The sequence below is a fragment of the Xyrauchen texanus genome, chromosome 30, assembly GCF_025860055.1.
Source record: "Xyrauchen texanus isolate HMW12.3.18 chromosome 30, RBS_HiC_50CHRs, whole genome shotgun sequence".
NCBI lineage: Eukaryota > Metazoa > Chordata > Actinopteri > Cypriniformes > Catostomidae > Xyrauchen > Xyrauchen texanus.
The window spans coordinates 494680-513310 of record NC_068305.1 but is presented as its reverse complement, the minus strand read 5'-3'; the positions used below and the strand labels follow the sequence as shown (position 1 = coordinate 513310).

The following is an 18631-nucleotide window of genomic DNA, read 5'->3' as shown; positions in this document are numbered from 1 at the left end:
CTTCATCTTTGTTTCCAAACGCAATGACTTCAGTTTTGTCTTTGTTTAACTGAAGAAAGTTTTGGCACATCCAACTGTTTAATTCATCAATGCATTGGCACAGGGAATCAATGGGGCTGTAATCGTTAGGTGATATGGCTAAGTAGATCTGTGTGTCGTCTGCATAGCTGTGGTAAGCAATTTGGTTCTTTCTCATTATTTGGCTCATTGGGAGCATATACAGGTTGAACAGGAGTGGCGCAAGAATTGAGCCTTGAGGGACTCCGCATGTCATGGACGTCCACTCAGACTTATGGTCTCCTATACTCACATAATAACCTCTCCCTTCTAAGTATGACCTGAACCATTTTAGGACCATCCCAGAAAGCCCCACCCAGTTTTCCAGCCTTTCAAGAAGTATGTTGTGATCAACAGTGTCAAATGCAGCACTGAGGTCGAGTAGTTTGCCTGTATCAGTATTTAAGCGAATATCGTTTATTATCTTTATGAGCGCTGTGTCTGTGCTGTGATGCGATCGGAAACCAGATTGAAAATTGTCAAAGTATCCATTTGAGTTCAAGAATTTGTTCAGCTGATTGAAGACAACTTTTTCAATGATCTTGCCTATGAAAGGAAGATTTGAGATTGGTCTATAGTTGCTTAATATGGTCTTGACAACGGCAGTTTTCAGGGAGTTTGGAAAACTCCCAGAGAGAAGTGAGGAGTTTATCACTTCTAGGAGATCTGCTTCTAAACAGTTGAACACACTTTTGAAAAGAGATTTGGGAAGTGCATCAAGGGTGCAGGTTGATGTTTTTAGGTGCTGTACGGTTTCTTCCATCAATTTCTTTGAAATCGGACATAATAACTACTTTCTCAGTTCAAGAAGTGCCGTGCGTTCATTCTATGAGACAATGCTGCAGCCGTGTTCTGTTTAGACACCCATGAAATAAATAAACAACTTCCCATGTTTCAGAGAATATATCTTGAAATTTCTTAAATTTGATTATTTATTTTGTAAAAAAATTTGTTTTTCAGAATAACTCTTATTCTTATAGAAAGTTTATGCTTCAAGTAAATAAGTTGTTCGGCCATTAATGCCATAAATATCATGTAATGAATCACCCTGGCCAATAATCAATCGGCCTACAAGTGCATAATCCTGGGTCTGCTGTTTCTCAACGGATGTTGGATTTATTTAAAACTGCAAATGATATCATCAAGACATCTCCAACCACCTTACCACATTCTGATATAGAATGGCCTGTTCAGAGATCACTGACAAACATTTATATTTATTTATTTATTTATTTCAGATAAGACTATCCAGATTTAGATCTTGAAAAGATACATCTGTACGATCGTTCAGACATTTTCCATGTCATGCGATTTAGTTTCAATTAGTCTGTAAAAGTAATGAAATCTACTCAAATACTTTTTAAGTGTCCATTTACTCTGTTCACTCGTGTGCCGTCTGCAGTGAAAGCTGTTGACATGTCGATATGCCTCTAATCATCATTCATCAGTCTGTATTCTACCCATTAACACTCTTTTATACGCCCATCTCTGCAGTAGTATCAGTGTTACTGTGAATGTAATCGGACATATTATGACCACCTAAGTGCATTAGTGCCATGAATTCAGAATGACACATTATCTACTGCATAGAAATGACTTTAAATCATCATCACTGAACTCATGTTAATTCTACTCCTAGAATGAGTCATTGATTACACATTTTAATGTTATATTAGTTACAGATGTTTTACGTGTAGTCTTGAGCGTCCTCATATTTAAATGCTCCTCTCAATGCCTCTCACAGCGGTGCAGTCGGTGTCTGAATGTTTGTAAACAGTTTTTCATTGCCCAACAGTTAATCGTATGACAGTCAAGTGAAGAAGAACACTGCTGTGAGTGTCTACTTGCATCAAGCGCTCCAAAACTGTGCCTGTTCTGACACTTATGAAGGAATTATTCATTAACATGGAACAACCATGAAGTTATATTTAGAAACATTTATATATGCCGAGAAGCCGGCATACGCATACTCAATTACCTCGACGATTGGCTCATCCTGGCCCTCTCGCGAGAGTTACTATGCACGCACAGAGACCAGGGCTTCAGGTCAACTGGGAAAAGAGTAAGCTCGCCCCGGTTCAGAGCATCTCTTTTCTCAGCATGGAGTTAGACTCAGTCTCAATGTCAGCACGTCTCTCCAACGAGCGTGCACAGTCGGTGCTGAAATGCCTCACTTCCATCAAGCCAGGCACTGTGGTCCCTTTAACTCTTCCAAAGGCTCCTGGGGCATATGGCATCCTCCGTGACGCACTGTGTGAGAATCAACACCGCCTGCCGCCAAACCTTCAAACCCTGGACAGACCTCTGCTTTCTACGGGAAGGAGTACCCTTGCAGCAGGTGTCCCGATGCGTCCTGGTCACAACCGATGCCTCCAAACTGGGTTAGGGCGCCGTGTGCAATGGGCACGACCCCACTGCGTTGGCACATCAACTGCCTAGAGCTGCTGACTGTTTTCTTTGCCCTGAGGAAGTTTCTCAACGTTTGCCCAGCGGGGAGTGGAGGCTCCACCCCCAGTCGGTCCAGCTGATCTGGGACCGGTTCGGCAAGGCCCAGGTAGACCTGTTTGCCTCCCAAGAAACCTCCCACTGCCCGCTCTGGTATGCCCGGACAAAGGCTCCCCTCGGGGCAGATGCTTTGGCACACAGCTGGCCCACGGGGCTGTGCAAGTACGCATTTCCCCCAGTGAGCCTTCTTGCACAGGTGCTGTGCAAGGTCAGGGAGGACGAGGAGCAAGTCACCTTGGTGGCCCCCTATTGGCCCACTCGGACTTGGTTCTCGGACCTCACGCTTCTCGCGACAGCCCCTTCCTGGCGAATCCCCCTGATGAAGGACCTTCTTCCTCTGGAACCTCCACGTCTGGCCCTTGGACTGGGATGCGGGAGATCTAGCCGGTCTACCATCGACCGTCATAGATACTATCAACCAAGCCAGAGCCCCCTCTGCCAGGCATCTTTACGCCCTAAAGTGGGGCCTATTCGCAAATTGGTGTTCTTCCCGGGCTGAAGACCCACAGAGGTGCGCGGTTAGGTCAGTGCTCGTGTTCCTACAGGAGAGGCTGGAGAGGAGGCTGTCCCCCTCCACCCTCAAGGTGTATGTCGCCGCCATCGCGGCTCACCACGACACGATAGACGGCAAATCTCTAGGTAAGCACGACTTAATTATCAGGTTCCTAAAAGGCGCCTGGAGACTAACTCCCTCCCGGCCAAGCCTGTTCCCCTCCTGGAATCTCTCGGTCGACCTCATGGGCCTCCAGAGACCCCCGTTTGAGCCGCTAGATTCAGCTGGACTCAGGGCCCTTTCTCTCAAAATGGCCCTGCTGATCGCGCTCGCCTCCATCAAGAGGGTCGGGGACCTGCAAGCATTCTCTGTCAGCGACACTTGCCTGGAGTTCGGTCCGGCAGACACATACGTGATCCTAAGACTGCGACCGGGCTACGTGCCCAAGGTTCTTACCACACCCTTCAGAGATCAGGTAGTGAACCTGCAAGCGCTGCCGCGGGAGGAGGCAGACCCAGTCCTTTCGTTGCTGTGTCCGGTACGTGCTTTGCATATATATCTGGACCACACGCAGAGCTCTAGACGTTCTAAGCAGCTCTTTGTCTGCTTCGGGGGACAGCAGAAACGGAACGCTGTCTCCAAACAGAGGCTCGCCCACTGGGTTGTCGACGCCATTTCAAGTCGAGTCAAGTTTATTTGTATAGCGCCTTTTCACAACACACATCATTTCAAAGCAGCTTTTGTTGGCAATAGTTAGTCTATGCATTCCATTTAAAGATCGTAGTCCATCAATAGACCAAGGTGATGCAGGTTGGAGTTGGCATCAGTTCATCCTCTGAAGTCCATCACAATAGACTGAAGTGATATATGGCTGCACCGGCTGAATTTAGTCATCATCATTCAGCGACATGTAGAAGTGGAGTCCAACACGAAGCAGGAATGGAGCTGGATCCAGCCGGTTCTGGTGACCTCAGGATAGGAGTCCTGAGGTTGAGACAGGGAAACAAATAAAAAGATGTAAGCATAGATGCCATAAAATTTATTGCAGAGTTAGAGATCATGATCACTCTTTCTGGTTTCTGGTTCCGGCAGACCCAACTAAAGCAGCCTAATTGTGGGTTGGAGGACAAATTAGGTGTATGCCTGGACTATCAAATAGATGAGTCTTTAGTCTAGACTTAAACTGAGAGAGTGTGTCTGCATCTCGAACAGTGTTTGGGAGACTATTCCATAGTTTAGGAGCCAAATATGAAAAGGATCTACCTCCTTTTGTGGATTTTGATATTCTAGGAACTATTAACAGGCTAGAATTTTGCGATCTTAATGAACGCGATGGAATATAGCGTGGTAGAAGATCACTAGTACTGCAGAGCTAGACCATTCAAAGCTTTGTACGTAGTTAACAGAATTTTAAAATTAATACGGAATTTAACAGGTAGCCAATGTAACGATGATGAAATGGGGCTAATATGATCATATTTCTTGGTTCTTGTTAGCACTCTGGCTGCTGCATTTTGAACCAATTGAAGTTTATTTATTGATCTTGCTGGACATCCTCCCAGTAATGCATTTCAATAATCTAGTCTTGAGGTCATGAACGCATGAATTAGTTTTTCGGCATCAGCAACAGAGAGCATATGCCTTCATTTAGCAATATTTCTTAGGTGGAAGAATGCTGTTCTACAAACATTTGTAATTTGATTTTCGAAGGACAGATTGGTATCAAATATAACACCTAACTTCTTCGTCATTGAAGATGATGTAACAGTACATCCATCTAGAGTCAAATTATATTTTAGCGGCTTATTTTTAGAGTTTTTTGGTCCAATAATTAGAACCTCTGTTTTGTCAGAATTGAGTAGAAGGAAATTTCTGGCCATCCAATCTTTTATTTAATTGATACACTCTGCTAATTTTGAGAATTGTGAAATCTCATCTGGTTTTGAAGAAATATAAAGTTGTGTATCGTCAGCATAGCAGTGGAAACCTATTCCACGATTCCTGATAATATCTCCCAGGGGAAGCATATACATGGAGAAAAGCAGAAGCCCTAAAACTGCTCCCTGTGGCACTCCATATTTTACTTTTGTTTGGTTTGACAATTCCTCATTTACATAGACAAAGTGGTAGCGGTCTGCTAAATATGACCTAAACCATGCTAATGCAACTCCACAAATTCCAACATAATTCTCCAGCCTATTCAAGAGAATGTTGTGATCTATCATGTCGAATGCAGCACTAAGATCTAAAAGCACTAGAAGAGAAATGCAGCCGCGATCAGATGATAAGAGCAAGTCATTTGTAACTCTGATAAGTGCAGTCTCTGTACTGTGATTAGGCCTAAATCCTGATTTAAATTCTTCATATATATACTATTTATCTGTAGAAATGAACATATTTGGGAGGATACTTCCTTTTCTAGTATTTTTGACATAAACAGGAGATTTGAAATCGGTCTATAATTAGCAAGTTCTCCAGGATCAAGTTGTGGCTTCTTAACAGTTTGATAACTGCCATTTCACTGGCTTATCACACCCAGGCCGTGCCTCCCCTCCCTTGCGGGTCCGAGCTCACTCAACCAGGAATGTTGCGTCCTCATGGGCACTGGCCAGGGGAACCTCCCTAGCAGACATCTGCACAGCAGCAGGGTGGGCAACACCTAACACTTTTGCGAGATTCTACAATCTCCGAATTGGTTTTTCACTGATACCTGTTTGGTTTTAAAGAGTAGCGTCTCTAGTTTCATTTAATGATTTAAAAAATCTGTTTTTTCACACATCAGTGCGCTGATAAAGACCATGTCCACAAACGTGGAAATTAGGACCGTGTTCCCTCAAAAGTTGAAAAATCATGTTAGTTATATTAAATATTTATCAACATTAACACATCTGTGGGTCATTTCACTTCATTTTAATATAAATTATTTTATTTTGTTATCACTGAACAGTATGGTTCTATTTATTAACATTAATAAATGCATAACACAGTTGTATAAAATCATTGGTCAAATTTATTTTCATCAACACAAACTTCCAAAAAAATAATAAAAAAATCCTGAAAGCACTTTCACCTTTTCTCCAGCACAACCATCAGTGCACAATACCAGTGACGTCACAGTTCTTATGCAACTTTCACTTTCTGCTTTGACTGTAAAATATTGCATTATGTAAGCACTGTAACGTATGACCTTGTCCTGTTTTTCTGTTTCCCCTTTGTCTTCCATTTTGATACTTTCGTCACTCCATAGTTTTCACTTTTGAACCTTCTGTACCTCCATAGTCTTGTTAGCCATCGTGTTCATTGTTCATTGTTCTCACCTGTCCTCGTTAGTTTCTCATTGGTTTCTGTTCATCACCTTATCATGTTATTTTGAGTTCTGTTTGTTCATTGGTCCTTCTTGTATTTATACCCTGCCTTTTCGTTCAGTCACGGTCGATCGTTGTTTGTTGTTATGAATGTTAGTTTATGTTGTAAGCCTGCTCTGTGTTTCCTGCCCTTGTGCTCTGTTCATGTTTATTTCCCCATCGCGGGTGTTCCTTTGTGTTTGTTTAATTAATAAATATACTGCGTTTGGATCCTCAACCTTGTCTCCCTCGTTGTCCCTGCTAATTCGTAACAGAACGATCGACCACACATGGATCCAGCAGCCTATTCAGCCAATTATCGGCTCCTTAGCCTCAAGCAGGGGACCGCCCTTTGGAAGACCACATCCAGGACTTCCTTCCCCTGGCAAGTGTCTCTGACTTCCCGGAACCAATCCTGGTGAGCTTCTTCAGGGGCAATCTGAACGCCTCACTGAGGGAGCGGTTACCACCGGCAACGCACGAGTGGTCCCTCTGCAGCTTCATAGAGGTGACTTTGCGGGTCGGCGGATCGCCGTTAACCGTGGGCGTTGCTGAGGAGGACTTTACCTCACCACCCGCAGGGGAGACCCTTCAGCCATCCCTGGCGCTCCCAGTCACACCAGCTCCACATGTCACCGAGCAAACCCCCACGCCAGCCACTTCCCCAGAACCCACACGGTCAACCTCGTCTGCCCGGAGGAGGAGGAGAAGACGGGCTTCCGCCTCCCGGCCCACGCCTGCCCCGGTCTGTGAGCCAGACCCCTCGCCTGTCACCGTGAGCGAGCCAGAGCCTTACGCATGTCACGGTGAGCGAGCCTGCGCCCACGCATGCCGCGCCAACCAGCCAGAGCCTGATGCCTCAGACGTCAGTGAGCCAGCGCCGGTAGCCTCAAGCATCAATGAGCCAGTGCCTGTAGCCTCGACCGTCCCTGAGCCAGTGCCTGTAGCCTCGACCGCCCCTGAGCCAGCCTGAAGCCTCGACCGTCCCTGAGCCAGCCTGAAGCCTCGACCGTCCCTGAGCCAGCGCCTGAAGCCTCGACCGTCCCTGAGCCAGCGCCTGAAGCCTCGACCGTCCCTGAGCCAGCGCCAGTAGCCGTGACCGTCCCAGAGCCAGTGCCGGCAGCCATGACCGTCCAAGAGCCAGTGCCGGCAGCCATGACCGTCCAAGAGCCAGTGCCAGCAGCCATGACAGTCCAAGAGCCAGTGCCAGTAGCCATGACCGTCCAAGAGCCAGTGCCAGTAGCCATGACCGTCCAAGAGCCAGCACCCCCCGAGCTTTCCAGAGCTCCGCCTCCCGAGCTTTCCAGAGCTCCGCCTCCCGAGCTTTCCAGAGCTCCGCCCTCCAAGCTTTCCAGAGCTCCGCCTCCCGAGCTTTCCAGAGCCCCTTCCCCCGAGCCTCCCAGGGTTCCACCTCCCAAGTCTCTCAAGCCTCCCCGGGCTCCACCCCTCAAGTCTCTCAAGTCTTCCAGGGCTCCGCCCCTCGAACCTCCTACGGCTCTGCCTCCAGAGCCTCCTGAGCCTCCTACGGCTCCGCCTCCAGAGCCTTCTGAGCCTTCCACGGCTCCGCCTCCCGAGCCTCCTAGGGCTCTTCTCCCCGAGCCCCCTACAGCTCCGCCTCCAGAGCCTCCTATGGCTCTGCTCCCAGAGACTCCAGAACCTTCTAGAGCTCCGCCTCCCGAGCCTCCTATGGCTCCGCCTCCCGAGCCTCCTACAGCTCTGCCTCCAGAGACTCCCGAGCCTCCCTCGGCTCCGCCTCCTAGGCCTTCCTCGGCTCTGCCTCCTACGGCTCTACTCCCCGAGCCTCCTATGGCTCCGTCTCCAGAGCCTCCTATGGCTCTGCTCCCAGAGAATCCAGAACCTTCTAGAGCTCTGCCTCCCGAGCCTCCTATGGCTCCGCCTCTAAAGGCCCCTACGGCGCCACCTCCCTCAGCTCCGCCTCCTGAGCCTCCAGAGCCTCCCTCAGCTCCGCCTCCTGAGCTTCCAGAGCCTCCCTCAGCTCCGCCTCCTGAGCCTCCAGAGCCTCCCTCAGCTCCGCCTCCTGAGCCTCCAGAGCCTCCCTCAGCTCCGCCTCCTGAGCTTCCAGAGCCTCCCTCAGCTCCGCCTCCTGAGCTTCCAGAGCCTCCCTCAGCTCCGCCTCCTGAGCTTCCAGAGCCTCCCTCAGCTCCGCCTCCTGAGCTTCCAGAGCCTCCCTCAGCTCCGCCTCCTGAGCCTCCAGAGCCTCCCTCAGCTCCGCCTCCTGAGCTTCCAGAGCCTCCCTCAGCTCCGCCTCCTGAGCTTCCAGAGCCCTTCTCAGTTTCACCCCCGGGACCTGTCCCTATCCTGAGGCTGCCTCCCAGGCCTCTTGGACCCGTCCCTGTCCGATGGCCACCTCCCAGGCCCCCTGAACCGGTCCCTCTGTGCCCCCCGGGACTGCCTAATTGGCCCCGTGTACTGTCTCCTTTCCCTTTGTGCCCCCGTGGACTGTTTAATTTCCCCTTGTTGCCCCCCTTGGACTTCCTGCCTGCCCTCTGTGCCCCCTTGGACTTCCTTCTGCCCCTCATTGCCCCCTGGACTGCCTGTCTGCCCCCGGTGCCTTCATTGTGTTTTTCTATGGTTTTTGTCTTGGGTTTTGTTTTTGGTTTGGATCGTCTGGGATCCGATCCTTAGATGGGGGCTATGTAACGTATGACCTTGTCCTGTTTTTCTGTTTCCCTTTGTCTTCCATTTTGATACTTTCGTCACTCCATAGTTTTCACTTTTGAACCTTCTGTACCTCCATAGTCTTGTTAGCCATCGTGTTCATTGTTCATTGTTCTCACCTGTCCTCGTTAGTTTCTCATTGGTTTCTGTTCATCACCTTATCATGTTATTTTGAGTTCTGTTTGTTCATTGGTCCCTTCTTGTATTTATACCCTGCCTTTTCGTTCAGTCACGGTCGATCGTTGTTTGTTGTTATGAATGTTAGTTTATGTTGTAAGCCTGCTCTGTGTTTCCTGCCCTTGTGCTCTGTTCATGTTTATTTCCCCATCGCAGGTGTTCCTTTGTGTTTGTTTAATTAATAAATATACTGCGTTTGGATCCTCAACCTTGTCTCCCTCGTTGTCCCTGCTAATTCGTAACAAGCACATTTGTGTACATGGTTGGAAAACTTGGCCAATCTTTTGAATAAAGCCAAAATACACCTTCTCAAATGTGTGCTCCCATTGACAGATTTCCACGAGAATTTGCATGTGACAGAGTTTTCATTTTTTGGTGAACAATCCATTTAGTTGTCTAACTGAATTTGTATTCATAATTAAGATTGTAGAACTCTCATCTTCATTTAGTGTCAAATCAAAAAAGACCCTGTATATTACTGTGGAGCGGAGGGGGGCGGGGCCGGTCGGAATATCGCGCGCCCGGTCCCCAATCAGCCTGATGAGGCGCGCGAGGGATAAAGGCGGCCGGTGACGATGGTTCGAGAGAGAGATAATTACGGACATGTCCGTCATGTGTGTTTGTTTATGTGTTTTTGAGTTTAAGTTTCTCATTAAAATATAATTTATGTTGACAAGCCGGTTCTCGCCTCCTTCTTGCCCATCCTTCAACTGTGTTACATTGGTGCTGAAACCCTGGAAGGAGGAGGGATGCCCGTCGCAGAGTCCTCAGGGGAGCGGAGGGGTCGAGGGAAGACCGCCGTCCGCGAGGGGAGGAGGGAAGAAACTCTCCGACCGCCCGGAGCGGTAGAGCCGCTGCCAGGGGCGGAGGAGTGTCCCCATTTGCCGCCAGAAAAGCGGCGGCGCTGTTCTAGCCGCAGGGGGTCGACGGTTTCACTCAGGTTCGCCCGGGGGTGGAGTGGCTGTCGTCCACCTGATTGTGGAGGAGTGTTCGAGGACCACGCGACGGTACATCAGAGAACCGGTGAGTGAGCTTTTTCTCTCTCTCCTCTCTCTCTCCCTGTCACACCGTGTTGGCCTTTTCCCTCACCTATTTTGTTTTGTTGTTGTTGTCTTCCCCTCCTGTCTCCTCCCAGGGCGAGGAAGGCGGGGATGACCACGCGGGACGCAAGATACTCCCCGCCCCAGGGATGGGGGGGGTGTACGTCATGCCGGTGGCACCCCGGCCTGAGATAACGCCGGGATGAGTGTGGAGCGGAGGGGGGCGGGGCCGGTCGGAATATCGCGCGCCCGGTCCCCAATCAGCCTGATGAGGCGTGCGAGGGATAAAGGCTGCCGGTGACGATGGTTCGAGAGAGAGAGAATTACGGACATGTCCGTCATGTGTGTTTGTTTATGTGTTTTTGAGTTTAAGTTTCTCATTAAAATATAATTTATGTTGACAAGCCGGTTCTCGCCTCCTCCTTGCCCATCCTTCAACTGTGTTACAATTACTTTAATACATGTGCATGTAAATGGTCTGCACTTATATCTCGCCTTTTTAACCTTAACGGTATTCAAAGCGCTTTACACTGTGACTCATTCACACACACACACACACACACAAACATACACACACCAATGACGGCAGAGCTGCATACAAGGTGCTAGTCTGCCATTGGGAGCAACTTGGGGTTCAGTGTCTTGCCCAAGGACACTTCGGAATGTGGAGTCATGTGGGCCGGGAATCAAACCACCAACCCTGTGATTAGTGGCCGACCGGCTCTACCACCTGAACCACAGCTGCCCCATGTCTTTTTGAATGATTCATTGATGGCCATTATCCCAAATATATATATATATATATATATATATATATATATATATATATATATATATATATATATATATATATATATATATATATGTATATATATTTTTATTTTTTTTTGTAATATTTTATCAAAAGAAATGTACAAATCTTTTACATGTTGTTGTCATCTAGCGCCCCCCAAGTCAGCTGACAAGCTTTCTTGAGGAGTTGGATGTCCTGCTGTCCTCCTTGCCAGAGGACGGCAGGCCACTTGTGGTTCTTGCCGATTTCAACATACACCAAGACAAGCCCCAGGCCATTGAACTGAATACTCTTCTGGCCTCATTTGACTTGGAAAGACTACACACCACAGCAACTCACAGGTTAGGCAACCAGCTGGACCTCATTTTTACACGTAACTGTACCACCTCAAATATTCTTGTTACACTTTTACATGTCTCTGATCACTACTTTGTTCAATTCAACATGATTCTCACATCTATAGTAAAACCGACTCTACCTTTGGTTTCCTTTAGCCATAACCTCCGTTCCCTCTCACCCTCTTGCCTTTCCACAGACGTCTCTACCTCTCTTCCCACAATAAATGTATTTTCCACACTTGATGTAAACACTGCCACAGACACACTTAGCTCTACTTTAACAACCTGTCTAGACAACATTTGTCCTCTCTCCTTTAGACCAGCTCATACTACACCACCCAGCCCCTGGCTGTCTGACGTCCTTCGTGAACATCGGACTGATCTCAGAGCAGCTGAGAGGAGATGGCGGAAATCTAAAGATCCAGCAGATCTAGGTAAATATAAACTTCTGCTTGCAACTGTTTCAGATAACGTTAAAGCTGCAAAAACCTCTTATTACCAGACCAAGATCAACAGCACCACAGACACTCGTAGCTTGTTTAGAACATTCAACACACTTCTCTGCCCTCCCCCTCCACCACCTGACACATCATTGACAGCAGATATCTTCGCCACATTTTTTACAAATAAGGTTACGACCATCAGCAATACATTCGCTGCACTACACCCTGTCAAACACCCACCTCCTCTATGCAACTCTTCTTTCTCTATGTTCTCTCCTTTAACTGACACTGAGGTCTCTAAACTCCTCCTCTCCAACCACCCCAAAACCTGTCCCCTTGAGTCCATTCCATCACACCTTCTCCAGGCCATCTCTCCGTCCATCCTAATTGCACTTACACACATAATTAACACGTCTCTATTTACAGGCACTTTTCCCACAACATTGTCTCGAGTAACCCCACTGCTGAAAAAACCTGCACTTAACCCCACACAGATAGAACACTACAGACCAGTCTCTCTCATCCCATTCATGGCAAAAACACTTGAAAGGGCAGTTTTCAATCAGATCTCTCACAGAACAAGCTGCTGGATGACAATCAGTCAGGCTTCAAAAGTGGACACTCCACTGAGTCTGCCCTGCTGTCTGTCATGGAGTCGCTGAGACAGGCGAAAGCTGAATCCAGATAATCCATTCTGATTCTGCTGGACCTTTCTGCTGCCTTTGACACAGTCAACCATCAGATCCTACTCTCCACCCTCTCTAAACTGGGCATCACTGGAACTGTGCTTGGCTGGTTCAACTCCTATCTCTCAGAAAGGTCCTTTGAGGTAGCCTGGAGAGGGGAGGTATCCAAACCACATCAGTTACTTACTGAGGTACCTCAGGGCTCAGTGCTTGGGCCACTTCTCGTCTCCATATACACAACATCACTGGGACCCATCATCCAGTCACATGGTTTCTCTTACCACTGCTACGCTGATGACACACAACTCTACTTGTCTTTCCAGCCCAACGACACCACAGTGACCGCTCGAATCGCTACCTGTCTGGCAGACATCTCTGCCTGGATGAAGGAACACCACCTGCAACTCAACCCAGCCAAGACCGAACTCCTGGACTTTCCAGCCAATCCTGCTGTTGAACACAACATCACCGTGCAGCTGGGTCCAACTACACTTTTTTTTGGACTTCCAAAACAGTCAGAAATATTGGGGTAACCATTGATGAGGAGCTAAATTTCATAGACCACATCTCAAAGACTGCAAGATCATGTAGATTTACACTCTACAATATCAGGAAGATAAGACCCTTCCTCTCTGTACATGCCACACAACTGCTCGTTCAGTCCCTTGTCGTAACTAGACTGGACTACTGTAACGCTCTCATTGCAGGCCTTCCTGCATGTGCTATTAGACCTCTCCAAATGATCAAGAATGTAGCAGCATGTCTGGTCTTTAATGAACCTAATAGAGCACATGTTACACCACTCTTTTTCTCTCTCCACTGGCTGCCGGTTCATGCACATACTAAATTCAAGGCCCTGATGCTGGCATACAAAACAGTCACTGGGTCTGCTCCAGCATACCTAAAAACATTTATGTAGAGCTACGTTCCCACCAGAAGCCTGCGGTCGGCTAAGGAACGTCGCCTTGTCATACCAAAACAAAGAGGCACCAAAATACTTTCCTGGACTTTCAGTTTCATCATACCACAATGGTGGAATGATCTGCTTTGGCTTAAATTTTAAAAAAATTCTTTGGTGGAGCAGATACAGACAAAATAACTGGTCATATTGTGTCCAAAAAGTATTATATTCGATACGAGACATTAACTTATTGTTAATAGACCTGTAATAACACTCACAATCATGTTGTTGTTCTGATTACCTGAGGCCTCATGCCTACGGAGCAATCGATATTCAGAACAAAGGCACTCTTGCTCATGTGATGTTGCATTAATATGTGGCTGGATGAAGCCACACTTTGAATGAATTGGGTTAACTCCCATGTGCACTCACCAGATCTCTGTGCAGGACCCAGTTAGCGTGCAGGTAATGGATGCCATCTAAGATCTGGTACAGAAGTGACTTCACCATCCCCCTCGGTAGCTGCATGGGCTTCTTATTGACTTTTGATGCTCGATGAAACTTTATGATGTGCTTCAACACAGGAAAGAGTTAAAACATGTGAGTGTTTGCATGTGTGTCTAAGTTCCCTGAAGAAAAGACCAACATATGTTGCCTTTTGGATGCTGGTGTTCCCTCCATCCTTCTAGTTTAAAGGAATACTTATGACTTTCTTTCGTGAAACACAGAAATATTAGACAGAATGTTTAACCTCATTCTGAAAATGTGTGGTGTGTGTGTGTGTGAGAGAGTGTGTGTGTGTGTGAGTGTGTGTGCGTGTGTATGTCTGTGTGAGTGGGTGTATGTGTGTGTGTGTGTGTGTGTGTGTGTGTGTGGATGAGTGTGTGTGTGTGAGTGTGTGAGTGTGTGTGTGTGTGAGTGGGTGGGTGTGTGAGTGGGTGTATGTGTGTATGAGTGTGTGAGTGTGTGTGTGTGAGTGGGTGTATGTGTGTGTGTGTGTCTGTGTGTGTGTGTGTGTGTGTGTTTATACTCACCCACAGATCATGCTCAGCATAGTCAAACAGCAGCCAGACTTTACGGTCACTGTGGGACAGAAATACTTTCTGGAGGGCAATAACATTTGGATGCTTCAGCTCCCGTAGCAACTGCAGAAAAAGAGAGAAGACGTATATATTCTGACTTGCTTATTCTCCAGGCATTTATAATAAAGATAGTCATATACATAGAGAGGCTTTACAGAACGTGAGATGATATGCAGCGACCTTCTTCAACGTGAACATTAGATTAATCTGCTGATAGTTTTTAAAGGGGTCATGACATGAGAAACCAAATTTGCCTTGATCTTTTGGTATATAAGAGGTCTTTGTATCATTAAAACGTCCTGCAAGTTTAATATTTTAAGACGTCCTCCCCATTCTAAACGAATCATTTATTTAATCAAGCTCAAAATACAGCTCGTTCTGGATTCATGGTTAGAAGTGACGTGTCGGTTAGAAGTGACGTAACAGCGTTTGCATATGACCGCCTCCAGCACAAGATAACTACGCTTTAAGCGCAAGACAGCTACGCTCATTTCAGTATCGCCGTCGCCTCACAAGTGTTCAGTCGATGGACAGCGAGCTCTGACAGAGACTACTTGTGCACAGGAAAATTACGATGCCACACAGATGTGCTGTTCCTGGCTGTGGTCAAACAAAACCTCTGAATAAGCTGCCGAAAGATCCAGACGTCAGGGAAAAATGGATGCAGTTTATTTTTTGCGGACGTCCCAGTCACGGCAGTGTTAACTTAAGCGTTTGTTCTGTACATTTTAAGGATGACTGTTTTGAGAACAAATCTCAATATGATGCTGGCTTTGCCAGAAAACTGTTGCTCAAAGATAAGTCCGTGCCGACTATTCTGGGAACAACGACGACGCAAACTGTAAGTAATCTATTTTAAACTTTAAACTACTTTTTAAAGCACAATTTCATTCATTATGAATAATCACAGTGTTTTTACTTAGTTTACTTGCATATTGTTCTGGCTGGGGGCGTCAATAATTGATACATAGGCACTGACGTTAGCCAATCATAACAGTGGGCGTTAACACTGAAGTCTTAAATGGAAAACGCCCCAAAACAGACTGTTTGAATCAGAGGATGAGAAACAGGGTGGGAAAAGGTCATAAATCACTAGATTTAAAAAGTTTTTCTTAAAAAAAAATATATTAATACTATAATTGCACCTAAGGGAACATAATAATACAATAAAAAAAACCATGTCATGACCCCTTTAAAACATGTCTCATGTCTCATCTCATGCACGCTCTTTACTGAAGCTGTGAAAAAAAAATTACAAAGGCAAACATTTTTGTTTTGAGAAACTCGTAACTGTGAGAATGTCGTTTATTTATACAGAGAAAAAAACAAGAGCAAAAACACTATTTTCCAGGCCCAAATCAGAAGATCTGAATGAGTTCCTGTCCTACAGGCAAAAAAAGAGGAGAAAGAAAAGGAAAAAATCAAAAATAGTAAGAATAAGGATCATGATAAACAGTGTAAAAAAGTGGATGATGGGGGATAAACATTTAGTGGGGTGGAAAATAGAAAAAAAAAAAAAAAAAAGCAAGACAGAAAAAAAAACTAAAGATTAAAAAAGAGAAAAAAGAAAAGGGAAAAAAAAGACTTAAATTGGTCCTTGGCAAATAAGGTTATGAGGTGATACAAATTTGAAATCTTTTAAAAATGTAGTTTAAAAAGCATCAAGTTTGTAGAAATGTAATTTTGATAAAAAACTTTTTTTTTTAAATATTGATGAAATAAAAAAAAATCTTTTACAGTATAGCACTTTCTTCAAATAATTTTTTATTAATTTTTTTTTATTTTTTTACAAACATCATAAAATCAAGAAAAACAAGAAGTTTTCTCAGGGTTACACCAAATGAGCAGAACAAAATGTAACTTTTCATAACAAAGTCGAAATATTGACATTTCATGATATGACAAAATATCACTTTATTAGGTGCACCTATACATCTAATGTTCATGCAATTTTCTAATCAGCCAATAATGTGGAAGCAGTAAAATGTATAAAATCGTGAAGATACAGGTCAGGAGCTTCAGTAAATGTTCACATCAACCATCAGAATTGGATACAAATTTGATCTAATTGATTTCAGCCATGGCATGATTGCTGGTGCCAGATGGGCTGTTTCTTTTTTTCTTTTTTCTTTTTTCTATTAATACTTTTTATTGATTCAAATATTTGACAAAGAAAAACAAAACAAATATACATTGAGTCAACATTTAACTCCCTCTATTACACCTCCCCAATCACCAACCCCACCCGACCCCCAAGAAATACCCCCGTAGTCACACATAAGTGCACACACACAAACACAAAAAGTAATAATAATAATAAGAAGAAGAAGAATATAAAAATCATACACATCTAAATCTACATCTCTCTCTTCACAGACCTTCTCCGAGAGTCCCCCATAAACTCCATATAACAGCCCAATTTCACTTCAAATGACTCCCAGATCACCAGCCTCCTATATGATACCTCCTCAAAAGCAGCCACCATCCCCTTCTCTCCACACACCTCTCCCAAAATAGGGCGCTCCAGCCAACCTCCATCCCCTTAAAACAGTCTGTCTGGCTGTCATCAGAACCCAATTTTTTATGAGTTTATCCCCTATTTTGATGACCGCCCCATTGTCTAAAATATAGAGTCTGGGGCACAACGAAACCCCACAAAACTCTGAACCTTCAACCAAAATTCTTGGATCTTTAAACACACACCCCAAAATCATGGGTGGTGTCTCCATCTTCTGATTGGCATTGCCAGCAGGTGGGTGTCTCTTTAAGACCAAGCCTATACAATCTAAAGGGGGTTCAACAGAATCAATGTAAAATCTTGAACTGCATAAGGCACACCCTTGCATCTCTAGATTTGACATTATTTAAAATCCTAGTCCACACTCCAATACCAATTAAAATATTTCTCCCATAATCTCTTGAGAGAAGTTGAAGCACATTCCCCCAGACTCTGAATTAACAGGGAGTAATACACTGATGCCTCATGATCTTTTCCAAAAGCAGTAAACACCTCTCCCAGAGTATCTGCTGCTTTAGGGGGGTGTTCTACTAAAAATAGTACAGAGCAGATGGTGCAGCTGTAAATACCTATAGAACTGAGATCTGGGAATCCCAAAATGTTGAACCAAATTTTCAAAGGATTTCCACTCTCATATAGGTCACAGAGTTTAGAAATTTAGGATCCAGCCATATGATCGAGGCAACATTTAAATAAATGTCTGAATTAAACACTCTGGACACTTTTGTCCATACCGAGTGCAAATGTGATATAACGGGGATCAACTTAATTTGTCAGATTAATTAAATAGAAAGGCTTTGCAATGGCGAAATAGGGGCAAGAACTTCCTGTTCAATACAAAATCAGGGAGGGGCTTTCTCAATTGGAAGCGACCAATGAACCAAATGTCTGAGCTGAATGCATAATAATAAAACAAAATTTTGGATAGGCCAAGCCCACCTTTGTCAATCGGCCTATGCAAATTATTGAAATGTAATCTGGGACTTAATCCACCCATATAAAAGTATTCCAAAACCCATATATTTCCATAATCTTGAAAAGAGAATCCCATTCTACCATATCAAATGCCTTTTTGGTGTCAAGTGAAATGGCAGCGACCAGAGTCTGATAATTTGCCACTGACCACATAATTTTGATGAAACGCCAGAAGAGCTGAGGCCCCGAATAAACCCCATCTGATCTATATGTATAAGAGATGTCAGAAATTTACATAATCTGTTAGCCAAAATTTTTGACAAAATGATTAGGTCTAGTTGGATCAGGAAAATTGGACGGTAACTCTTAAACTCACTTGGATCTTTATCCTTTTTAAGAATCAGACTGATCCGGGCTTGTGTCATGGTTGACGGAAGCTTTCCATTCTTTAATGATTCCGTATAATCTTCTAACAAAAGTGGAGCCAATTCTATAGCATAAGATCTAAAAAATTCAGCAGCATAACAATCTGGCCCTGGAGCCTTGCTTGTAGACAAGGCCTTAATTACCTCAACAAGCTCCTCCAAGTTTATCTCAGACTCAAATTGTAATGGTTCCACAAAGTTTCTAATATCTTCATCAGTAGACGGGGAACTATAG

General features: G+C 45.2%; 1 protein-coding gene across 1 annotated transcript in view; it reads right to left on the bottom strand.

Moving 5' to 3' along the window:
• The window catches only part of LOC127624116 (cyclin-dependent kinase 19-like), a 115317-nt gene that overhangs the window by 37300 nt on the left and 59386 nt on the right, over nucleotides 1-18631 (bottom strand). Inside the window, 2 exon segments of the mRNA XM_052098784.1 lie at nucleotides 13889-14029; nucleotides 14491-14601. Coding sequence (XP_051954744.1) covers nucleotides 13889-14029; nucleotides 14491-14601 — 252 coding nt within the window.